Genomic DNA, 26,524 nt, shown 5'->3' with positions numbered 1-26,524 from the left:
TTTCTTCATGTCCTTTGCACGGTGTGTGCTGGCGGCATCCCAGATTAGCAGACCTCTTTGGCTCCCTCGCATAACAAGAGGAAACATTAAATCGACCCACTTCCTTATAACTGCTTGCGTGCCCCAGGCCTTTTCAGTTTCAAGGATAAAAACGCCTGAAACACGTTCGATTTTATCCTTCTTGCCCTTCGTAATAATTAAAGGTGTGACTTTAGTGCCATCCACACGAATTGCTAAAATACAGGTAACTCGTGCACTTTCGTAACCAGTGGAAGGAATATAGATTGCGGATGCACCCCGCTGATCAATTGTTGTTTGAGACACTTGACCCATAAAAACTGCAGTTTCATCCATAGCAATAATGTTGGCAAGATTATATTTAGAAAAGTCAATCTCATCAATAAAGGACTTGAATGCAAATGCACGTTTTATTATTTCTGCATCTTCCAGCTTAAAAAGTGTTGTGGATCGTCTTAAAGACAACTCACTCCGCTGAAGGAAACTATCCAGCCAGTGTTTCGATGCTTTGAATTCTTCGGGGGCTATGTCGAACTGTGGTGCCGTTGCAAGAGCGAATTCTTGAATCTGGGCCCTACTCACAACCAAAGCCTTTGCTCTTCTGTCAGCAACCCATTCACAAATGAGATCTTCTAGCTCAGAAAATAATGGTTGCTGACCTGATCCACACTTGCGTTTCTTAGCATTTCCGTTATCCACTTGTTGACTGAATTTATTGTAATCCGCTCGCCATTTTCGGACTAATCGGATATCTATCATTTTCTCTTTGCAGAAAGTAGTAAGGTTTTTGCCCTGCGAGTCTTCGACGATTCCTTTCTTGTACTCGACAGAATAACTTTTTCTTCTGGCACTCATCTTCTCAAAATTCTCGTACTTTACCGAAAAACAGTAGGGGACAGACCTTTCACCAAAAAAGTGGGTACCCCACAAAAGATTCACACTCAAAAGATCCCAGAAGGTCACAAACAATAAGGATTGTCACCAGCCTGATTTTAACACTTAGGGACCAGAAAACAAAAGTGTCTTAAAACTGACAGGAAAACCGTCAGAGGTCTCACAGATTGACACTGTCAATTACCTCAATTAACTCAATTAACTCAATTGGATACCTCCTGTTGCTACTTCCGGTCACTAGAGGGCGCTAACCAATAACATTACTTGAACAATTTGACATCTTCCTGTAACTCCTTCCTACCCCTTCACATTCTGTTTAATTACATCAATTACATTAAATTGTCCAATGTCCCAACTCACCTTTGCATGCAGGGACCTCATATGGTGGGCTTCTTCAGTGCTGCGGTGGTCATTTTCACACACCGCTGCTGGACAGGTGACACAGCAGCAGCGGATTTCTTGCAGATGCAGCAGGCACAGAGCACCTCCACCAGGTATGGCAGTGCCCACCATGTCCCTTCCCACTGCTCCAGCGATAAATCTGTCATCTGTGTCACCGCTGCCCCGGCGCTGAACCTGGTGGCTGGAGCGGCTGTGACACAGATACTGAACAGATCACTGCCGCGCCATTCACTGAGGGCTGCCGGCAGTGCTTTTCCCCGTGCAGTGTCACACTGTAACGGGAGCTGCTCCCACGCGGCGGCTGCCCGCAATAGCCGCGGCTGCCCGCAATAGCCCGGGCAGTCACTCGGGTTACGCAGAGGGGAGGAAGGGGGAGCTGCCACTATTCTGCATAGCCCTGCCGTGTCACTCATCGGCAGCTATCGCTAAGCGGTGTCAGCTCCCCCTTACAGCAGCAGGCACACAGACACCGAGGAACTTTATGGGAGATGCGGCAGCTACCTGAACATCTCCAGCGGCGGGTCACTGCAGCGGTGGCTGCGGCTAAGGTGCCAGACACACAGGGGAGCACACGGGGAGCAAGCGGGGGGGGGGGGGAGCAAGCGGGGGGGGGGTCTTACTTTCAGGGGAGGCCTTATATTTGAAAACCTACTGAAAACGGCAGTAGGTCTTATTTTCTGGACACGTCCTATTTTCGGGGAAACACGGTAGTACACTGCAATACTTCACTATTGCAGGGTATTATAGTGAATAAAAAATTAAATGATTGCTTGTTCATAAATTAATAAAAATCCTCTTGTGTCACCCCTTTATCCTCATACACTGTAAGCTATTGCAAGCAGGGCCCTCACTCATTTTGTTTCTCTGTGTAATGTTTTATTTTATTTGTCTATGTCCTGTGTGACTAGTAAAGGGCTACAGAATGACGGTGCTATAATAACCTGTTGGCACTCTGTGTTCCCATATATATTGGACGCTGAGCGCTGTGACTTTGCGCTCAGCATCCCATTTACAGGACAGAGGCGCTTCTTGCGTCTGTGACGTCACACTGTATTGCGACAGGGTGACAGCTCGGTGCGATGGTTGCAATAGGCCAGTTGACAGGGATCTATGACCCTGGGGGGCAGATCGAAATAGCTCCACGCTCTCCAACAATGCCATTTTGTTTTTGTTGGTGTTGGAGAGAGGATTGCTTGCGATCTGTCTCATATTACTGTTCCCAAAAATCGTTATTACGCCCCCCCCCAACCTCCAGTTTTTCCATTTGTAACCCCTCCCCCCACATTTCCCATTTTCCCTTCCCCCTACAACAGCACTTTTAAGTGCAATTTGATAATAGGAGGAGGAGGTTGTACTGTGCATGAGTTGGTGTACTACCCCCCCCCCCCCCATTGTCCATTGTCCATTTTCACTCTCTTAGGTCAGGGAAAATCATGGCCCGGAAAACCTACACAGCATTGGAGGCATATTGCCTCCGATACCAAATCCTCTAGTGGGGATGAGGGTCCATTTTATTTGTCCACCTCGTCATCCCAAAGTGACCCTGTGAGACCCCAGAAAAGGTACCTTTGGAAAAGTGTGTGGGGCTTCTGCTGAAGAAGTCCTGGGATTCACAGAGACACGGCAGGGCTCAGACCAGTGGACATTTTAAAGTTTGTTTTTTAGGGAGGACCTAATTGGTATGATTGTATCCCGGACCAATCTCCATTCTGCACAGCATGTTGCCCTAATCCAACTTCTTTTTACACACAACCCCACAGGTGGACTCCTGTTACTCCAGCAGAGATTGAGAAATATTGGGTCATAGTACTTCTTGTGGAACTGGTAAAAAAGCCCCAAATCAGTGACTATTGGAGCACAGACAGAGTGTAACACACCCCAATGTTCCCCTTTGCGATGAGCAAGATGTGCTTTAAAGCCATCCATACGTTTTTGCATTATGCCGACAATGCACAGTGCCCACCCAGAGATGACCCCAGTTATGATAGTTTATATAAGGTCAGGCCCATATTAGAGTGTGTCAAATTTATGGAAGTATATATCCTTGAGAAGGACCTATCTATTGACGAGTACCTGGTACGTTTCAATGGAAGACTTAATTTCTGCCAGTACCTGCCAAATAAGAGGGCATGGTATGGCGTGAGGATGTATAAGCTGTGTGAGAGTACATCAGGGTACACAAACAAGTTTAGAGTTTAGAGAATGGTGCCCACGGAATTTTCCCACCTCCCCTACTACCTGTACATAGACAATTTTTACACCAGCACACCACTGTCCAAGAGCCTCGATTACAGAAAAACTGATGCATGTGGCACTGTTAGAAGGAGTCAGCCGAAGTCGCTGCTACTGGAAAAAATTTATAAGGCACGAGAGTCAGGCACTATGCTCCTCCTGTCCTCTATCCTCCTCCTGTGTCAAAAACACAATTGTAGAAAACAGGAAAACATGCAAATAAATTAAAGTGGATTGCATAGCAACTGCTTGTTGTCTAGTGACATCCTATGTAGGTTTAACACACCAAGTCTAATGCCTAAGTGTATAGAACTAGAGAAAGCCTATTGTACCACTTACATGAGGGGACAGGAAAAGGCAAGACTGAGTAAGGACAATGTACCAAATCAATAAAAATCAAATACTTTATTGTTGCCAAATTAATAAAACATGGTATGCTAAAAACAATTCTTGGCACCCCACATAAGTGCAGCAGCGGTGACACAGAAATGCCGTTAACCGGACAGAATTGCAGGAAATACAGATAATGCCAATACTGAAATACAGGTGGTAAGGAGAGACAGTTAAAACCTAGTGCAATGTTAACCCAATTTATGTTCTAGGAGAGCAAGCAGCTTAGTCCTATAGAAGACCAAATCTAGGCTCCCCATGTAGGGATTGTGAGACCTTACCAGTAATAGGATCCTCATCTGTCCACGATTTTGTCCGGCTGACGTCTCAGCTTTGTTTTGCCGTCATTTTAGAAGTGTCCTTTTTGTTTTATTACGACGCTAGAAAGATCACAAATCGAACAGCATTCTCTCAAATTTTCAAGAAAATTTCAGAATCAATTATTTTCGGGACAGCAGGTAGGAAGCTTGTTAACCCTTTATGTATTTTACAGAAATTCAAACAAAATGAAGGTTTGATTTGGAATTCACTTATATTTATCATGTACTGCTAAATTTATCCACATAAACCGAGTAAAAGTAGAAAATTCCACTATACAGTGCCTATATATATATATATATATCTTACACCCCCATCCTCTATGCAGTGCATCTATACATAAATTACACTGTTCCCTCTATATATAAATGACACGCCCGTCCCTTATGCAGTAGCTCCTCTATATGTAAATTAAACCTGGTCCCCTTTACAGTTCCTTCTCTATATATAAATTATACCTCCTGTCCCCTATACAGTTCCTCCTCTATAAATAAATTACACATTCACTGTCCCGTATACAGTGCCTCCTCTTTATATAAATAACCCCCCTCCACTATAAAGTGCCTCCTCTATATATAAATTACACCTTTCTCTGTTCCCTATTCATTGGCTCCTCTAAATATAAATTACACCACCCATCCACTATACAGTGGTTCCTCTATATATAAATTACACCCCTATCCCCTATATAGTGCCTCCTCTATATATAAATTACACCCCCACCCCTATACAGTGCCTCCTCTATATATAAATTACACCCCCACCCCTATACAGTGCATTCTCTACAGGGTGGGAACTGGCCCACCGGGGTTTAAACCGGTGGGCCCTGACACCTGGAGCTATTACAGGGGCCACCATCCCAACCGATGGCCCCGCTAAATGGGGCCGCTCGAGTGCCATGCTTGCATACATCACAGTCAAATGAGCGCGACACAGCCGGACACTTCCCGACTCATCGCTCTCTGACCCCAGGTGTGCGGCACCTGATGACATCATCAGGCAGCCACGCATCCTGTTACAGTCCGTCACGGCTCCCACTGAAGAGTGAAAAGGCAGGAGACGCTAGAAGTCCCGTACAGGTAAGTATTTTTTTTTATTTTCCTACAGCCGAGCTGAAGGGCAAATGAGCTGGGGATATATTTATAATGACTGAAGGGGGTTTTTGACTGTATGAGATTGGGGTGAGTATATGAAACTAAATGAGGACGGGGCTGCATATATTAATTGAGGAGGGGTCTTTATATATGAAATGAGGACGGGGGCTGTATATATGAAATTATGTAAGGACGGGGGTGAATTTATAAAATGAAAGGCGAGGAGGGTGTATATAAAATAAAAGGGGGGGGGGCAGTGTATGTGAATATTTAATAATGTGGAGGCACATTATATACAGTACATTCAGGCTGAGGAGGAGGCTATATATATGAAATTAGATTAGATTATATGAAGATATAATGAATGGCTTGACATTATGCGTGGGGTCCATGTGTCCCCCTCCTGTGATTCGCTTTACTCCTTTTGGGACCTCAGATGGTAATGCCCACTTGGGCTCCTTTTCAGGAATTTTATTGCTTTTTGCACACTACATGTCCCCAGGGGCGGACGGGGAATATAAAATGGCCCTAGAAAAAACTATAAAAGTGGCCCCATTTTATGGGCGGAGTAAAAACAAGTGGGTGTGGTCAGATAATGTGGATGTGGTTATAACAAACAAATTGTTGGTAGATGGCCTTAATGCAAAACAAGAACATCTTGTTATACTGCCCCCTATGTACAAGAATATAACTACTATAATACTGCCCCTATGTACAAGAATATAACTACTATAATACTGCCCCTATGTACAGGAATATAACTACTATAATACTGCCCCTATGTACAAGGATATAACTACTATACTACTGCCCCTATGTACAAGAATATAACTACTATATTACTGCCCCCTATGTACAAGAATATAACTACTATAATACTGCCCCCCTATGTACAAGAATATAACTACTATAATACTTCCCCCTATGTACAATAATAAAACTACTATAATACTACATATATACAGAAGCAAACATGAAAAAATCAGTATTTATCATATACAGCTACAGAAAACACATGAGAGATCCATACCTATTGCATCCAGTGACCTCAGGTGACGTATCTTCGGATTGTACTTGTTCCTCATCTTCTCCATTAGTTCCACCATCATCTTGTCTCTTCCTCCAGGTACACAGCATTCCTGCTAAGTTTACCACACAGATGTCTTATGTTCAGCATTTTCCCCTTGTTCCTTAACTGTCCCTTCATCTGCTACCACCAATACTGTGCTCAAAATACTGTAATAGAGCCCCCTGAAATATTAGTACCACACAAATAGTGCCCCATAATGTAACATACTGTAATGGTAAGGGTAATTTATTTCTTCTTTCTCTCTGTTAACCCCCTTAGCCCCCCCACCCATCCCAGTATTGATAGAGCTCCTACTATGACCCAGGCGTAATAATAATGGCCCCAGCCTACCCCAGACAAAGAATTAATGGCCCCAGCCTACAACAGACATAGAATTAATGGCCCCAGCCTACCCCAGACATAGAATTAATGGCCCCAGCCTACCCCAGACATAGAATTAATGGCCCCAGCCTACCCCAGACAAAGAATTAATGGCCCCAGCCTACCCCAGAAATAGAATTAATGGCCCCAGCCTACCCCAGACATAGAATTTATGCCCCCAACCTACCCCAGACATAGAATGTATGCCTCCAGCCTACCCCAGAAATAGAATCAATGGCCCCAGCCTACCCCAGAAATAGAATTAATGGCCCCAGCCTACCTCAGACATAGAATTAATGGCCCCAGCCTGCCACAGACACAGAATTAATGGCCCCAGCCTACCCCAGACATATAATTTATGCCCCCAACCTACCCCAGACACAGAATTAATGGCCCCAGCCTGTCCCAGACATATAATTAATGCCCCCTGCCTGCCCCAGACATAGAATAATGTGCCCAGCCCACCCCAGACATAGAATAATGTGCCCAGCCCACCCCAGACATATAATGAATGCCCCCTGCCTGCCCTAGACATATAATTAATGCCCCCAGCCTGCCCCAGACATATAATTAATGCCCCCAGCCTGCCCCAGACATATAATTAATTCCCCCACATCCCAGACATATAATCAATGTCCCCTAGCAACCCCAGGCATAGAATTAATGCCCCCTTCCTGCCCCAGACATGGAATAATTCCCCCCCCCCTGCCCCAGACATATAATTAATGCCCCCCGCCCCAGATATAGAATAATGCCCCCCTGCCCCAGACATATAATTAATGTCCCCTGCCAGCCCCAGATAGTGACCGCCCAAATCGACAAAAGTTTACCTGGCCCCGGACAGTGGGCTGAATGGCCGCCGGTGTCCTTACTTTAGTCTATAGCAGAGCGAGGGGACAATAAGTTCCTTTCTCTGCCATAGACGATCGGCCTGAGCAAACATGGCTGCTTCCTGTCGCTGGCGGCGCATAGTGTGACATGGCAGCATGTGACGTCACGGTGCTGCGACATCACGGCGCCGCCTGTAGCAGGGCGCCGCCATCCACCCTGACGCCGCAAGAGAGGATGAGGACGTCGCTCATCATGGGAATGATGGAAGGTGAGAACAATTTTATTATTTATACCTAGGAATGTATATGGTTATTTATTATAAAGGGGACTGTATTTAGGTATTATGTAAGAAAAGCCAGGTTAGGGGTGCACTTTCACTTTCTTAGAAATTTTTAACAGCCCCTCTACAGGAATACATTCTGCCCTACATTCTAAAGTGGGAGAGAGACCTGGACATTAGCCTCACTGAAGAGCAGCGCGAAAATATATTTCTCATGGCCCACAAAACAACCATTAGTTCTCTCTACCAAGAAACTAATTATAAGATTCTCACAATGTGGTACAGAGTTCCTCACATCTTACACAAGATGTTCCCAGAGGTTCCCTCATGTTGCTGGTGATGTGGGATGGAGGAAGGGACAATCTACTCCTTTTCACTCTGGCTTCCTTAATCCCCTTTCCTTTTTTTTTTTTTCCTCCCTTTTTGTCTTCCCCTCCCCATCTGCTTTTCTTCTTTCTTCTATAAATTTGCTGTTATAAATGTGCCTCATCGTTTACCGAAGTAGCCCGGTTTCCGTGGCTTGTTTGATAATTTCTGTAAATGTTGGCTTGTCTTTGTCCCCTAGTTGCTCCAAAAGAGCAAAAAATTTTTTTGTTTTGTTTTGAAAATTGAATAAAAACGAAAAAAAAAAAACATTGCTTTTCCAGGCAGGATCTACAGCTGCTAATTACCTCAGACTTACTGCACTACCCCACCCCCTGCCCATCACCCTTCTCTGTGTAACATAACCTCTAGTTTTATTGCCCCAGCTTATCTTAATTGAGTCTCACCATATGTACTAATTATCTTGTTGTAACATCCCTCAAATATTCTGTTTTTCTCTCAGTGCTTCATTTGTATCCATGCCTGAAGAAGGGGCCTGTGTGCCCTGAAAGCTTGCACCAAATATAATTTTTCTGGTTAGCCAATAAAGGTATCATTCCTTAAGCACTTTTGTAGTTTTTACACAAAAGTATTTACATCAGATTTTTTATAACTTAGGTGAGTTGCGCAGGCTCACCTGCTGGGGGAGAGACAGATAGAGGGCCCTATTTGCAACTACCCCCTTGCCTATACATTAGCAGGGGTGTTGCATACCCCCTAGGTAATTGAAAGAGCCGCCCACGGCTCAGCTTTGGACCGGATGGGAAGGGGACAACCAAAGCTGGCCAGCAGCATATGACCTCCAGATGGTCCATGCACATCACAGCGTGTAGGTGTGTGAATGGATGGTAAGGTGCCCTTTCTGGGAACTGCTATATGCAGTGTAGGGGAAGACAAACCGCCCACGTTCCTTGAGACAGGTACTGGGGTTGGTGTCGGACTGGGTACATAAAAATGAAGACTGTACAGTTGGTAGCTAACGCCCTTAAACCAACTGTTTGATAGGGAAAGGTGTGGTGTCATGTCTTGTAATCCACTCCTTGCACCAAGGTCTGTAAATTTGTTTGAAAACTCTTCACTCTTAACAATATGATACACATAAACGGTACATGCAGTACATATGAGACATAGTACACCTGCCATCTGACGGTCTTACCCTTGTGTATGATGTCCAGGGAGCACATGTATCATAGTTTGGCCTCTCTGAGGTGAATTTTAGAGACTTTTGGCGGCTAGTTTTTGCACCTTATGTATGATCCTGTCTTTTTACTTGTGATACATGTTCAGCGTTTCCTATCCTGGCAGGCAAATTTTGGCTTCTTTTTTAGACTTTTATAATAATAATAATCTTTATAATTTATATAGCGCCATCAAATTCCGTAGCGCTTTACAAATCATAGGGGATAAATACAACTATATTACATTACAAAGAACAAACAGTCATATGGAACAATAGGAGTGAGGGCCCTGCTCAAAAGAGCTTACAGACTATGAAGATGAGGGTGTTGACACAAGAGGTTGTATAATGATCCAGCCATTCTTTATAAGGGAACAATATAGAATAATTTAATAAATAATTTTATAAATAAAAATTTTGCTGCTTGAACCAGCCATCAGCCGCCATCTTATTTACAGGGTCCTAGGTGAAAAAGACTGCAGAGAAGTCTGGAGCTTGGTAAATATCTGCTATTTCCAAATAACAGACGGGAGGAGGACATAGGATGGATTAGTAAAGGGAGAGCTGACATTTCATGCAGTTAGCGAGTATGATAGGCTTGCCTAAAGAGATGGGTTTTAAGAGCATGTTTGAAGCTTTGGAGGGTGGGTATTAGTCTGAGAGTCCGGGGAAGGGCATTCCAGAAAATTGGAGCAACTCGGGAGAAGTCCTGGAGACGTGCATGAGAGGTTCCAATTAAGGTAAAGGTTAATCTAATATCACTGGTAGATCGAAGAGCACAGGAAGACTGAGATGAGAGAAGAGAGATAGGGAGGTGCAGCATTATTCAGAGCTTTGTGGATGAGGGTTATTATTTTAAAGTGAATACGGAAGGAGACAGGCAGCCAGTGCAGTGATTGGCATAAACTGGAGGCATCCGTGTAGCGTTTGGTCTGAAAGACGAGCCTGGCTGCTGCATTAAGAATAGATTGAAGAGGAGAGAGTTTAGAGAGTGGAAGACCGATTAGTAGGGAGTTACAGTAGTCTAGTCGAGAGTGAATAAGTGTAACAATTAGCATTTTAGAAGTTTCAAATGTCAGAAACGGTCGGATTCTGGATATGTTTCTGAGATCTGGCATCTGGCAAGAGCGAGCAAGAGATTGAATGTATGGTGAAAAGGAGAAGTTGGAGTCCAGCACAACCCCAAGACAGCGGGCCTGCTGCCTCAGTGCTATAGTGATCCCACAGACCAAGATGGAGAGGTCAGGGTTGGGTTGGTTAGTAGATGGTGGAAAGACAAGAAGGTCAGTCTTAGAAAGATTAAGTTCCAAGAAGAGAGAGGACATGATGTTAGAGACAGCAAAGAGACAGTCGCTAGTGTTCTGGATTAAGGCAGGGGTGATGTTACATGCAGAAGTATATAGCTAGGTATCATCAGCATAAAGATGATACTGGAAACCAAATCTGCTGGTGGTTTGTCCAATGGGGGCAGTATAGAGGGAGAAGAGAAGAGGACCTAGGATTGAGCCCTAAGGAACCCCGACACTGAGAGGAAGATGAGAAGAGAAAGATCCAGAAAAGGAGACACTGAAAGTGCGGTCAGTGAGATAGGAAGAAAACCAAGAGAGTGCAGTGTCCTTTAGGCCAATGGAGTGAAGCATCCTAAGGAGGAGCTGGTGGTCTACAGTATCGAACGCTGCTGATAGATCCAGGAGAATGAGGAGAGAATTGTCACCTTTGGATTTTGCAGTGATGAGTTCATTGGAGACTTTAGAAAGAGCAGTTTCAGTGGAATACATAGAGCAGAAACCAGATTGCAGGGGGTCAAGGAGGGAGTTAGCTGAGAGATAGCCAGTGATAGAGAATAGACTAGGCGTTCCAGAAGTTTGGAGATGAAAGGGAGGTTAGAAACTGGTCTGTAGTTAGTAGCGTTGGATGGGTCCAGTGAAGGTTTCTTTAGTAAAGGGGTAACAACAGCATGCTTGAAAGAAGAGGGGACAAGACCAGAAGAAAGTGAGAGGTTGAAAATTTTAGTGAGGTGAGAAGTGACTGCTGGGGAGAGAGACTGTACAAGATGTGAGTGGTTGGTAGTGGGATGAGCAGAGGAAAGGAGCCTGGACACTTCTTCCTCTGTGACTGGTTCAAAGGAAGAGAGTGAACAAGATAAGGTAACGGAGGGAAGGGGATTAGTGTGGTGAGTGGATTGAGCAATAATTTCCTGGCGAATGCAATCAATTTTATCCTTAAAATAGGTGGCCAGATCTTCAGCCCCAAGGTCTGTGACAGGTGGCGGCAATCCTGGAGCACTGCCGAAGGAAATGAGTTTGTTCAGTGTGCGTGTGTGTTGAAAATTTCGGATAGTGAGCGGTGCCATCTCATCTAGCGCGCTTCTGACAGTGTGATTATAGTGGTTATGTCACAGGATAGAAAGTGAGAGAGCCAAGAGGCAAAGTGGTCAAGGAGAGAGACTGTACAAGATATGAGTGGATGGGGTCACTGATGCAGGTAGTGGGACGAGCAGAGGAAAGGAGCCTGAACACTTCTTCCTCTGTGACTGGTTCAAAGGAAGAGAGTGAACAAGATAAGGTAACGGAGGGAAGGGGATTAGTGTGGTGAGTGGATTGAGCAATAATTTCCCAGCGAATGCAATCAATTTTATCCTAAAAATAGGTGGCCAGATCTTCAGCCCCAAGGTCTGTGACAGGTGGCGGCACCTTTGGTGTTAGTAAGGAGTGAAGAGTAACAAAGAGCCTTTTGGGGTTGTTGGAGAGAGAGGATATGAGATTAGTAAAAAAGACCTGTTTAGCAAGGTGAAGGGCAGAGTTATAAGTTTTTAGCATAAATTTGAAGTGTAGAAAGTCTGCAGATGTGCGCAATTTTCTCCACAGACATTAAGGCAATCCTGGAGCACTGCCGAAGGAAATGAGTTTGTTCAGTGTGCGTGTGTGTTGAAAATTTCGGATAGTGAGCGGTGCCATCTCATCTAGCGCGCTTCTGACAGTGTGATTATATTGGTTAGTAGCCAGGTTTGGACAGGTGAAAGAGAGATGGGGGATAATGCAGACTGTAAGTTTTCGGTGAGTTGGTGAGTATCTATTGCACTTGGGTTCCGGTATGAATGATGGGTGGAAGGATTCTGAGAAGGTGAAGGATTATTGAAAGTAAAAGAAAGGAGATTATGGTCTGAAAGTGGGAAGGAGGAATTGGTAAAATGAGATATTGAAGATGGTCGGGAGAAGACCAAATCGAGGATGTTTCCCTCACTATGAGTGGGGGAATCGCAGAGATGTGAAAGACCTAGAGAAGTAGTTAGTGCTATAAGCTGAGAGGCAGGAGGGAAAATGGGAGTGTTAACAGGAATGTTGAAGTCTCCAATGATGATGGTTGGAATGTCACAGGATAGAAAGTGAGAGAGCCAAGAGGCAAAGTGGTCAAGGAACTGATAGGGTGAGCCAGGAGGACAGTATACTACAGCCACTCGAAGAGAGAATGGGCGGAAAAGTCTAAGGAGACTTTTTGTTGCAAACGTCTCAAATCCACATGGACATAAGCCACGTAAGGGGGTTATATGCAGGAGTGGACACTACTGTTAATTTGGGATTTAACATGTTTCATTTTTAATGCATTTTGAAATTAATTACAACAGCTGTGGAGAGGTGAGTTGCGTTATTTCATTACTTTTAACATTTGAATTTACAAAACGCATAGTAAATGCAATGTTAACACATGCATTAATGCGCCGTTTATATTGTGTTTTGTAAACACAAATGTTAACAGTAATTAAATAAGGCAAAACACCTCTCCTAAGCTGTTGTAATTAGTTTTAAAATGCATTAAAAACGCAATTAAACCGCTACGTGTGACCTCACCCTTAGAAGTAACCAATAAAAAAAAATGCAAAAATTTAAGAATTTTGACAAAAGAGGTTACTGTGCAAAATGTTAAACATTTAAAGCATGTGAAATAATTCCAATTTACATGTTAAAACCGGGTTCATGAAAAAAAAAAACCTGCCTTTGCACCTGACCTGGGCAAGGTGCAGATTTGCGCCTGAAAAGTTGCAAAAAAGACGCAAAAAAAGTTCAAAGTCGCACGGAAAATCTGGAAAGTTAAGATACACGAGGCATACTGCAAGAGGTGCAGACCGAGGTGCACTTGAAGAGTGCCAACAAAAGTTGCAAAAAACGACACTAAACCGAGAAAAGTTGCAAAAAAAAAGACAATTTGCCTAGCTGAAACTATGATACATGTGCCCCTAGGTGTCATTACTTAAACACCCCCAAACCCCTAAGGTCCCAAAGTTTACAGAGGCCACAAAAATATGAAGCTTCAGTTTGAGGTGTAAACCTGCGGTCAGGATTTGACAGACAAAAGACGGTCCGACACAGTCTTGGTTACATTCCTGCAAAGCCTGGCAAACAAAGGTTACATGCAAATTGACATAGTTTTGCAATCAGATAACTCACAATGGCTGGGTACACAGCTTAAACGTTACATAACGTTACAGAAGCATGGCTACTCCTGGTAGCAAAAAAACAATGTCCGTTTTTCTAGAGAGAAAAGGTGTATCGTGCAAATGAAAGGCATTATGGGCAACATAGTAAATGGCAAAGTCCATTCTCTGGGCACAGCCCTTGATGTGGGAAAAAAATGCAAGAAAAACAAAGGGTCTTCTCTTCGGATGAGGGACAGAGTCCTCTAGCAAGGTAGCTCTGCTTCAGCAGAGGTGGGTGCTAGTATAGCACAACTGGGGAGAAGTTCAAGGATAGTCTCTTGACTTTATTAAATAAGGGGAGAGAGCAGGATAGTCTCTGGCTCTGTAGGGATGATGGGCGCTGCCCAACTGGGAGAAAAAGCAGAAATATATACATTGTGTTGCAGTACCTGTTATTGGCTACAGCCCATCAGGGGATTACTCTTTCTGTTCTGGAACAACAGCTGCAGGCATGGGAGCAGAAACTGCATCAGCCTGGATGGAATCAGCAGTGTTGGGATCGGTTGCCTGGACACCTGTGGTGGTGGAAACTGGAACTGCAGAAGTAGGTGCAGAAGCAGGAGGGATGTAATCTGGTGCAGCGGTAGCTGTAGCAAGGCCGCAGGTTGTGGGAACAGGTGCTATAGCAAGAACGGATGATGCTGGAACACATTCAGTTGCAGCTGGAGGATTAACCTGTGAAACAAACTCTCACCACCTGGAAATCGTCCACTAGCAGGATCGACTTAGCAGAGACCTCAGGAACACTGGTGGGCTCTGGAACCGCTGACATGGAACACCCAGAAGCTGGAACAGTGGGAAAGTCATCTGCAGCCGTAGGCATCTCAGCCTGACCGGCCTTCAGCTGCTGGGGGAGCTGTAGAGCGCATGATGATGACTGCAGGAGCTTTAGATTTTTCTCCATGGCTGACAGTTGGAAGAGTGTAATTCCCAGACTGACCTGCAGCTATTGGTGGTGCTGCTGAGCTGGCAGTGGCGACCTCTGCAGCTAGCAGGATGTTCTCACTGGACAGCCTGGGCCTCGTAGGAAATGGTCCTGGATACAACATGGTCAGGGATGGCTACTGGAGTGTCGGGCTCCTTAAAGATAAACTCCAGGGTGGAGGGAGCTCAGGGGAATATTGGTTTCCCTGCACTTGTGCTGGCTGTGGGAGATTCCCCAAATAAAAATGAAAACCCTCAGGAGCGTACGGAACCAGTATACAGACAGTGGAGGGGGTCCTCTGCAGGGGTGGAACCGGAGTCCCTGCCGAAAAAGATGGCTACTGAGGATGGTCTGCCATTCTGGACCTGGCGCAGAGAAGTCCGGCAGAACTCCAGTTCCTCATTGAGAGGTAAAGGCCTCGGTCTTTCTATGATGGTGGCTGCATTTTCACTCCATGAGACACTCAGCGGTTCACTTCATGCGCTGAGGTGGAGCGGGAAACTTTTGCACCAGAGCGCGGGGCTTAAGTCTTTCCCACCAGGAGCTGTGGTGCACAGAATTTTCTTCTGCGCCACAGAGCTCTGAGGCAGTATTCACACCATATGCTCAGGGGTGGAGCTTAGCCCGTGCAGACTGTGGGTTCCCGCCAGTGACTTTTGGCGTGCTGGAATTACTTGCTGCATAGCACAGAGCAGTGGTTAACCTCTTCAGCACTGCAGCAGAGCTGACAAAGTTCTTTGCAGGGATTAACCTCGTAGGTGCTGGAACAGAGCTCTACAGCACATGGCAGCAATAAAACACAGTTTTTCTTGTAAATCACAATCACTTGGGCCTTTACCCGGATGGCAGCAGGGTTAGGCAGCACAGTCTTTAAATAAAAGGAAAGTCTATAGTGCCAGTGTAAGGCATATAAGTAAATATCCTCTTCGTGATGCCACTTGCAACATCCCCAACTGGGGCCTAGCCTTTTCTTGGGGCCTGGAGGCAGCTGGGGCCCAGAATACCGGAGTGGCTGGCTGGTTTGGGGACCGGAGGGCTGTTTTACAGCCTGGCAGGTCTCCAGTAGCTGGTGTGTGCAAGAAATATGGGGGGAAAGGCTGATGTACTGGTTCTCCCTGGGGCAACCCCTTACTGTCTGTAAGATATGTCCCTGCGTAATGGATGGGGAAGCCCGTGGTGCAAAATAACTCACGGTTCTTTATTGAACAACAGCAGGCAACAGGCCTAAATGGTCTCAGAACAGATGTGGGTTACTGGAGTGGTCATGTAGAGGGTCCTCAGGAATAGTGCTCCAGCCAGGTAGTAGATGCAGGCTGGGGTGGAGCTGTGTCCAAACTTTGGAAGCTGCATCTCTGAGTCTCCTGACTTTGGTACTGGGATTAAAGAGGACCTGTCACCCCCGAAAAATACCCCCACCAAATATGTTCCCCCTAATCCTGTCCCCAGCCCCTTTATATTTATTCAATTTGTATTAAAATTTGTGTGTGCAAACTTAGTTTAAATCGATCCGACCAAATAAGAGTTTGGATTGTCTTACAGGTTCCCTAGCAGTGGGCTGTATTCATGAAGGGGCTGGCCAACACACCCCCTTCACGCCCCCGTCAGTTAGGGACCTGTAAGAATCGTCGGCAGCAGTGCATGTATTGCGCAATTGCTGTCGGCTTTATGCGATGCAGCGCGCTGACAGCGGCTGCAGAGGGGCTTATTCACAGCGCCTGTTGAATGTTTTTCCAGCGCTGTGAATAAGCCCCTCTGCTGCCGCTATCAGCAAAGCGCGACGCAGCCACTGTCAGCGCGAAATTTTTTTTCGTGGGATGACTTTCCTACTTTATGGATCACTCTTAGATTATTATGCCTAAATACACATAAGCACAATTTATTTTAAAACTAAATAAAAGTTACAATCGGTTCTAAGCTCTTCAGCATCCACTTATTTCCCTGATCTGAAATAATCACAAAGTAAAAATTCTGTGCGGGAATCGGGGCTGTATTTAGAGTTGATGTTACCCTAGACACTCACATTGCTTATGCCCCCTATCGGTGCTGCCAACCTAACACTTTTGCCCATAACCCCAGTATCAGGCCGCGTTTACTTGATGCACATGCATTTTGTTTTAAAACACATCAGGAATAATGCATCATCAAATGTAGATGTGTTTTGCTCACTGCATTTGCACTTCAAGCCCAGTTGGGAAGAGTTTCTCCCGAACGCTTTTACATTTACACTGAACAGCTTGTGTTTGGGACATGCACCACATGTTTGATGTTGTTGAAGTGATTCTTGTTCCCAATTACAAATGTTTTGGTCTAAATGTACATTGGAGAAACTCCTTCACACTGTGCATAAATTGTCTTCCTAAATGCAATTCAAACACAGAATTAGAATGTAAACACCTGGAACCTTAAAGGGTATTCCCACAAGTTTCTTAAATATACTTGGGATAACAAAATAACGCATTTACTAAGTGTTATTAATAAAAATCCAGCATTTCACAGATAAAATTACCACCTGTCTCTATCAGGCCTGGTATACACAATTTCAATTGCCCCTGGTTTCTGACCCTGTATCTTCTGACTTTAGGGTCGACAGCCATCTTGTCTGATACTGTGGAGCTGAAATCTTCTCTGCTCCCTGCCGCACACCTTTCCCCTCCATTCCACGATGAGAACACACTGATACATAGACACCGACTTCCTGCCGGCAAACAAAAGCAGGAGCAAGAGGAGTGCTACAAGCTACAGGCATATAAGTATTTTTATCCGGGGGAAGGGAAACACATTAGATCGGAGAGTGTATTGCAGAGATGTAGCAGACTGAGCATGTAATATACATCTCATGGATCTCATCATCTCATCTGTCTCATCTCTCTTTCTGTGTGTCAGATACTAGTACAATGTTCAGAAGGTAAATGAAAGAGTATATAAACCTTGTGAACCTGTGTAATCTAACTTCATTGTCAGCTCACAGAACTAGATGGATCATAATGGGGCCCACATGTCACTCATCTCCTCTTACAGCATGCTGCTGTGTGTGTCTCTAGAGTTGCTCCTGGCTGGACATTCCACACTTTGCTGTATATTCAGTCTACATACAGACTCTTTTTGCATTCCTTCCCCTCTCTCTGATCCTTGTACTCTGTGCTGTGGATCTCTGCTCATCTATATCACTTCCCTGCTCCAGCACCCCCCTGAGCTGGCTGCACTAGGCACTGTGTCCAAGGTGTCTATCCATAAATATTGCTCTGGTGGTTATAAAACTATTTTTTATTTCTTCATCCTCCAAGGGATTGTTCATTGCTGAAGGTTGGGGATCCTTGTTTTTCAGCACCAAAAGCACTTAGAAGAGCTGTTTACTTCAAGCAAAGCCTCTAGGACTTTTAATCCAAGAAACCGGAGCAGAATTGTGAAAAGTTTATTATGATAGCATAGTATCCCTCTGGGATTTGATATATATGGCTTTTTCTGACTGATTAGTATATTTTATGGGGAGAGAAGCTGAGATGGTCTGTACGATTTGGAGCAGGATTTCTTTCTACCATATGATGTAAGAGTCTTCCTTCACCCAGAAAACACATAGGGGGTCATTTACTAAGGGCGTGTTACCCGAATATTGCGCCGATCGGATTGTGGCGCATCGGCGCTGGCATGCACGCGACGGAAATCGTGGGACGTGGCCTAACGAAAACCCGCCGCATTTTTTAAAAAAAAAGTGTTGCGGGACTCGCGCTTACTTGCACTAGGAATAGGCCGGTGAACTTCAGTGCATTCCGGCGGGCCTTGGGGAACTTCAGCGCAGCAGCGCCACCTGGTGGGCGTCGGAGGAACTACCTTAGTGAATCCCTGCCGGACCCGAATCCACCGCAGAGAACGCGCCGCTCGATCGCGAATGGACCGGGTAAGTAAATCTGCCCCATAGGGTGATACAGGAATCATGGTCAAGTGGGACTTTGTGTTTGTTTCCTGGGCTCCCTTTCATGATTTACTCTGCTATTTGAAATTATTCTTTAAATTATATAAAACAGTATGTCAACTTCTATCCCACTTCTATCCATGTACTATCTTACAAGGAAAGTCATTCATTTGAACAACTGCTATCAAATAGCTGAAATACATTATGTATGTGACTAAATAAATGCAACTTTATTTTTAATGTTTGTTTTTTTGTATAATGTATAAGGATTGTATGTGTGGACATTTATGCCATTTTATTTAATCTGTCAACAGGAATTAATGCCCAAGCTCGAAGACTTCAAAAAATTCGATCTCGTGCAGCCTCTGGTGGAAATGCCCCATTAAGAGAGAGGGAAGAAAGCATCTCTCTTCGTCGCAGTATAAGTGATATCAATCTGAACACCAAGAAACGTAGAGAGAGAAAAAACATAAAAAGTATGGTGGATAATGATACAGACCCTGGGAAAGAGGAAGGGCTAAACCAAAAAGATGGACCCATGCAAAACACTACAGAAGGCAATAACAGTATAGATTATCCAGAGGATTCTAATGATCACATTGACTTAGACTTTGAACACCTCTCTCAATGCCTAATTCAACCACCTTCACAACATCCATACTTCCTACTTCTGCAAGGTTACAAGAAAAATGTGGTAAGTGCTATTAGACCCGCATCTCCTCTAGGCGTAGAGAATGCCCCCTTTTCCTGACCACAGGCCTAGGTTTAAAAAGATCTTTGGAGATCCCTGTACTGCCCATTCAGGTATATATTATAATGCTATCTCCCCTAAGAAGTCATTTTTCTGAGTCAAAAAAACACATGTTTAGTAATCTGTCAGTAAGAGTCTGTTCAGTACAGAGAATTAAACTATATTTTAAGAAGAATGCAAAAATGCCTACCAGGAATGTCTTGGTTTAATCATTACTAATACACTTGTATCACTGTGAACTAATTAACCAATATTTATTTTTTATTAATTTACTAAAATTTTGTTCTAAGTTCTATAATAAGGTAATCTACATTGATGAACATTTGTATGATTTGTTGTAAGGTGTACACCATGCCACTAGAGTAGAGTTTTACAAAATAACCATACAAGTATATCAACATATAACCTTCGTTTTCCAAAAAATGTGATGATTATATTTAGAAAATAGCAATGCCTGGAGTAGAGAGCAAGATTACAACTAAATTTTCTGACAATTACAACCGGGAAAATCGGGAAGTAAAATGACTTCCAGTGTCATAAGTTTGTCACCAGGACTCTGGCCTAGCCATTTCGCTGTTGCAATGTTTTCTGTTTCAAGGAACTAGTTCACCTGTTTTGCGGCGTGACAGGGTGTGTTGCCCTGCATAAAAATTGCTGGCTGAGGAGGTTCAACTCCTGCTGCAGAAAATATTTTCCAAAGAATGGCTCTTGCTCCACGACCTTTCACTAACTTCTTTACATACTCTCAGTTTAGTCTATCCCTAGTTTGTTGATAATCATGTTTCCCATCACACTCAAATAAATTAAACATGTTTTCATTAAACTGTGGACAACTTCTTCACACAACATTCTCCTCAAATGAGAGCATCTTGATTCTTTCTGATAATTAGAAATTTGGTCACTTCAGAGTGGGCTTTATGTCCAAACGCCCTAGTTCAGTGCTGAACTGGCAAGTACTGATGAGTTGACACAAACTCCATAGTTAAGGTCCGTGCCAAATGTCATGGCTATGGCACCTAAGAACCTGGAGCATGAACACACATCACTATTCTAGATCACTATTCCATGTTCATGGAAAAAAGTGTGAAGCTGCTTGATTGAGTGCTGAAACAGCCAATCAAGCAGCTTCTAGTCTGTTATCAACCACATGCATGCCTGTGATTGACTGGCCAGGACATGTGACTCTTCAGTACAAGAGCAGGGTTAAAAGTCCAGACACGATTACACACTGGTGACAGCTAGTGATATTTGCCAGTAAAATTACTATAAATCATATAAATAACTGTAGAAAATTAAAGTGCATGTTCACAAATGAAAAATGTGGGTGAGCTTCAGGCTCTGGTATTAGAGGAACGGTTAGATGTTGTCGGTGTAGTGGATGGCTCTATGCATCACATCAATAGGGTATTAATATTTCAGGTTTTACACTCTTTCACTCAGGGCAAATAGGAGGTGGGGTGGTGGTCAGAAGAGACTTTGTGAAGTTATTGTGAATGAGACAGTGGTCTCAGAAGAATGTGAGGAACCTGAAACTTTGTGGGTTGAAATTCAAATCCAGGAGAGCTTTGAGAAAATGATTTTTGGTGTAGTTTATAGCCCCCCCCCCCCCCCCAACATCTCTGAGGAAATAGAGCAGGGGTGAATAGCTCGGGGCCCACGCGCGGCATGCGACCCGCCAACCCTCAAGTTGAACTGGGGGGGCAGCAGAGGGGTAGACTAGAACTCGGGGGGGGGGGCACTACAACTGGGGAGGCAGCAGGGGAGGACTAGAACTGGGGGCAGGAGGAGGGAACTAGAACTGGGGGAAGCAGGGGAGGGGGGGAATTGGTACTGGGGGCAGCAGGGGGGACTAGAACTGGGGGCAGCAGGGGGGATTTAGAACTGGGGCAGGAGGGGTGGAATTAGAACTGGGGGCAGGAGAGGCAGAATTAGAACTGGAGGCAGGAGGGGCAGAAAGAGAACTGGGGCAGGAGGGGACTAGAACTGGGCCTTCAGGGTGTGGCTAGAAATGGGGGCTGCAGGGGGCGCTAGAACGTGGCGGGGGCACTAGAACTGGGGGCTGTGGGGGGGCTCTAGAACTGGGGGCTGCGGGGGGGGGGCAGGAGCTGAGGGCAGGTTAGGGCTTTCTGAGTGAGGAGAGATAGAGAAGACATGAGGGGGATAGGTGTCTGTGGAGGGGGAAGAGCAGTTTTATAGAAATTATATTCTTGTACATGGGGGAAGTATTATAGTAGTTCTATTCTTGTTCATAGGGGGCAGTATTATAGTAGTTATATTCTTGTTCATAGGGGCAAGATTATAGTAGTTATATTCTTGTACATAGAGGGCAGTATTATAGTAGTTGTATTCTTTTCACCTTAGGCAGAAAAAAGGCTAGCATTGTCCATGTGCAGCAGATAAGTATGAATACCTGGTTGATGGCAGGGAGGGCACAATACTGTGGTCTACCAGAGACCCTAGGTACAGCCAGGTATTCACAATTACCTGCTGCATGGATTCAGACAATTTCCACTATCATTAATATCGACTTGTTTGTGCACTGTATTGTAGTCTGGTAGCAGCTTGTAGAAGATCCCACAAGAGGTGATGCATTGTTGGAGGTGCAAAAATCAAAAACATTGAATTTTTCCTGAAACTCAGGGCTGTGCTACAGGATATAGATTGGCATCAGATATTGTCACATAATGATACTAATGTTAAATGGGAAACATTCCAATCTATCCTGGGTGATTATACTTCTAAATTTATTCCAATAGGTAACAAGTATAGACAAGGCTCAATTATACCCCGCATGGCTCACAGCTACAGTTAAAAGGGCAATTAATGAGAAAAAGAGGGCATTCAAGAAATACAAGTTTTGGGTCACCTGAGGATTTCAATACTTAAAAAACACTTACCAAAATCTGTTAGAAGGAAATAAAATCTGCCAAAATACAAAATGAAAGACAGGTGGCCAAATATACCAAAACAAATCCTATGAAATTTTTAAAGTATATCAATGCAAAAATGGGTCAGACCAGGTTGGACCCCTGTATTCTGAAAATAGGGCATCGGTGACTGGAGACCAAAAGAAGGTGGATATACTAAATGGGTTGTTCAGCTCTGTTTATACAATAGAAGAAAGAACTTCTGATGTGGGTGGTGTTGGTGCGGGTCATGCATCCTGTAATATACTAGACTGGCTGAATGTAGTCATGATCCAATATGAGGTTAATAAAATAAATTTTCCGTAATGGGGTTAAACGCAGTAAAAAAAACTTTATTATATTTTGATTGGGCATTTCCAGACGTGGCGATACATAATGTGTTCACGATTTTTACAGTTTAGCTAGCACCGATTGCAGGTGTTACCAGTAAGTCTTTGCTGCAATTCGAAGCAGTGACCAATCGTCTCTGTCTTCTGAGAGGAGTAGCCCAGGCCAGGGCCTTTCCGGAGAGGAGGCTGATGATAAATGCCACCTCACACAAGGATCTCACACTTGATGAGTGGCAATCAACTGCTGCAGCATATCAGTGACTTGTTGGATCACAACTGTGGTAAAATAAGCCAGTTTAGGTAGCAGAACCTTGGCGGGGTCCATGGCTGGATCTTACTGTCAGGCTTTAGGGCTAGTGGATCCCTGGACCACCGCAGGCGATGACACGAGCCGACACCCGGTTTTCACCAAAGCCTGCCGCAAAGCTGGTTGGACTTACTTTGGTGTGGTACCATGCTGTGGTGGCAGCCAATGGTGAAGTACAGAGTCAGAAGGCAAGTTCATGGTCAGGGACAGGCAGGAGGTCAAGACGGGTGGCAAAGGTTCATGGTCGGAGACAGAACAGAAGGTCAGGGCTGCCAATGGTGGAGTGTAAATGGGAACAGGTCCGGAAGATCTAGCAGGGATTGGTGGGAGAGGCCAGCTTTTATCATAATCCGGGAAATGGCTAGCGCCAATTAGCTGTGCACTGGTCCTTTAAATTTACAAGCAGGAATTTGGGAAGCAGGGATGCTCACACTGGGAAGGTGGGATGGGAGCAGGAGCATGGAGAGGTGAGTGAGGCTGGGGAGAACGGGCGCCATGGAGAGGGGCATGGGTGACAGAAACCAAAGCCTTTAACCTCTCTAGTTCTTTGTAACCTGCTCTAACTCTACTTCATGAGGGTTGGTAATAAGTCAGGGACATGCAAGGCATCCAGGCATCCCTCAGCTTCCAAGTCTACTCCTCCTTTAAAGAAAACTTACCAGTTCAAATGGTAGGGGTAAGCTGTAAATACCGAGCACAGGGTGAGCTGGTGCCGGTGCTTACTTTCGTTAGTGTTATTAACCGCTGTATCGCAGTTTTAACACTTTTTAAAGCTTATAGCTGTAGCTGCTTCGACGCTGCGCGCGACATCTCCGGCATTTCCTGTGTAGGCGCGTGCAGGGTCGTGCGCACGCAGCGCCGAAGCAGCTACAGCTATAAACTTTAAAAAGTGTTAAAACCGCGATACAGCAGTTAATAACACTAACGAAAGTAAGCACCGGCACCAGCTCACCCTGAGCTGGTGCTCGGTATTTACAGCTTACCCCTACCATTTGAACTGGTAGGTTTCCTTTAAGGATTTCATAGGTGGAAGCAGAAGGGGGTCTGAAATGTGGCAAACCTCCTTTTTTGCTGATGGGCTCAAAACATTTCATCAGCTGCAGTCTAATTTTGAATTGCTCTCTATTGAATTTTTTAGATTCCTTCAAATTCAACTTTTAGATCTGATTGCTCAATGGAGGAAAATGCTATATCCAATAATAAAATTATTTGCATTATTGAAAAGAGATTAGATTCCTCTGGGGTTATCTCTTTGGTGTTTATAGAGAGAGACCTTATTTTGGACAGATTTCCTGACAGAAGGAAGATCAGTGATAAGAAATCTTAGATAGAGTATGCTCCCTTTCTTGGTGAAGCTCATAGGCTATCACAACTGTATATCCTACACAGAGTCAAAAGGACCGCCAAATTTATGTTTGACATAGGAGATAAACTTGATGCCCACTGCCCCTGTTGCCATGCTGATGTGGCAGATCTGCTCCACATGATCTAGAGGGCTTTAAATTTAGAGGGTTTCTGGAAGGCGGTGTTGGATATATATTCTGTTTAGATTGTGCTTTCTCCTTTTGTTGGTGTGGTTAATTAATTAATTAGTTAATTAGTTAGTCAATTAATCATACCAACTTGGTTGTCCATCGTTCAAACACATCTGACGTTACTTATTGATGTTGTTTATTTTGCTTAAAAATAATCGTGCTGCCTCCATGACTTTTTATGGAATAATTGTTACCTGTTGTCACTCATCTTCTCATGGTAATCTCTCATGGTAACATGTGGCTATTCTCCTCACAAAGATTGGGTCGCTCTTATGGTAATTCCGCGTTACATTTTTTTTGGCTCTCTCAGTAATTGTGCCGCTATACAACATGTGGCTCGGCTTTCATATACTTAACTTTGGCTATAACTTGGAGAATGTATTGCGCCACATAAAGAATATGTTTGCGACCACTTTGTGCTACATGTTTATTGGTGCTGACACCAATAGAATGGGAGTCTGTGGACCCTCTGGACCACTGCGGGAGATGGTACTAGCCGACCTGGGACCGGAGTCTAAGTGGCACCCGGTTTTCACCAGAACCCGCCGCAAAGCGGGATGGACTTGCTGTGGCGGGATACCACCAGGTCGTTCCACAGGTGCCAAGGTAGTAACACAGTAGACAGTCTGTACCCAGAGTGGTGGCAGGAGAATAGCAGTGGAAGGCACACTAGGACTCACATCAGGAATCGCAGGAGCTGGCACACAGGAACGCGGGACCACAGGAATGGACTGGCACGCAGGAATCAAAGGAACTCAGGGATCACAGGAACTCAGGAATCACAGGAACGCAGAAATCACAGGAACGCAGGAATCACAGGAACGCAGGAATCACAGGAGAGCTTTCTCTTCAGGAAGTTTGAAGATCCGGCAAGGGTAACAGGAAGAGACTAGAATTTAAATCAGGCCAGCGCCAATTATCGGCGCGCTGGCACTTTAAATCTTAGCGAGCCGGTGCGCACGCACCCTAGGAGACGCGCGTGCCGAGCTGCGGGAGCAGCGGAGGTCGCCACTGGAGCCAGGGGAGGTAAGTGGTGCCGGGCACCAGAGGTACGAGGAGAGCTATGGGTGCGCCTGTGATCCGAGACGGGGATCGCGGGAGCATCCATGACAGCAGCACCCCCCTTCAGCCTCCCCCTCTTGGTCCCAAGAAATCTCTGGAGGAGAGTCCGATCCAAAATTCTCTCTTCAGGCTCCCAAGATCTCTCCTCAGGCCTGAACCCCTTCCAGTCTCAAGAAAGAACCGCTTACCCCTTACGATCTTCATGTCCAGAACTTCCTTAACTTCATAGACACCTGGGGAATCCGCCTCAGGAGCAGGAGAAGGGGATTTCTGGGAGAAGCGGTTCAAGATGACTGGCTTCAGGAGGGAGACATGGAAGGAGTTCGGGATGTGCATAGGTGGAGGGAGGTGGAGCTTGTAGGCCACTTGATTGATGCGATTTATTACCTCAAAGGAACCAAGGTACCGGGGACCAAGTTTGTAACTGGGTAGCTTGAGCCGGACGTATTTGGAGGACAACCATACTTTGTCGCCAGGAGAGAAGACAGGAGGAACTCGACGTTTCATATCAGCCTGGATCTTGGTACGGTCTGTAGCTCGTAGAAGAGACTGGTGGGTCTGGTCCCAAATAGACTTGAGGTCCTGCACCAAATCCTCTACCACAGGGACATCAGAGGGAGTAGACAACGGGAGAGGCGGTGAGTAATACGTCCATAGACCACAAAGAACGGAGCCGAGCCGGTAGACCCAGAGTCCAGGGAATTGTAGGAGAACTCAGTCCAAGGTAGCAGGTCAGCCCAGTTGTCCTGACAGGCTGTAATGAAGTGACGGAGGTAGCAGCCCAAAGTCTGGTTCACCCTCTCCATTTGACCATTAGACTGCGGATGGTAGGAAAAAGAAAAGTCAAGGTTAACC

At 45.0% G+C, this 26,524-nt stretch overlaps 1 protein-coding gene across 5 annotated transcripts in view; it reads left to right on the top strand.

The window, feature by feature from the left end:
- The window catches only part of RASIP1 (Ras interacting protein 1), a 600,616-nt gene that overhangs the window by 245,617 nt on the left and 328,475 nt on the right, over window positions 1-26,524 (top strand). For all 5 annotated transcript variants that reach the window (XM_072110521.1, XM_072110522.1, XM_072110520.1 and 2 more), the window contains one exon: window positions 19,073-19,452. In XM_072110521.1, the coding sequence (XP_071966622.1) occupies window positions 19,073-19,452 (380 nt within the window). The remainder of the gene's footprint in view (window positions 1-19,072; window positions 19,453-26,524) is intronic.

Source organism: Engystomops pustulosus, chromosome 6 (assembly GCF_040894005.1).
Source record: "Engystomops pustulosus chromosome 6, aEngPut4.maternal, whole genome shotgun sequence".
NCBI lineage: Eukaryota > Metazoa > Chordata > Amphibia > Anura > Leptodactylidae > Engystomops > Engystomops pustulosus.
Note: the sequence above shows the minus strand (reverse complement) of the source record. Positions and strands in the feature narration are given on the sequence as shown.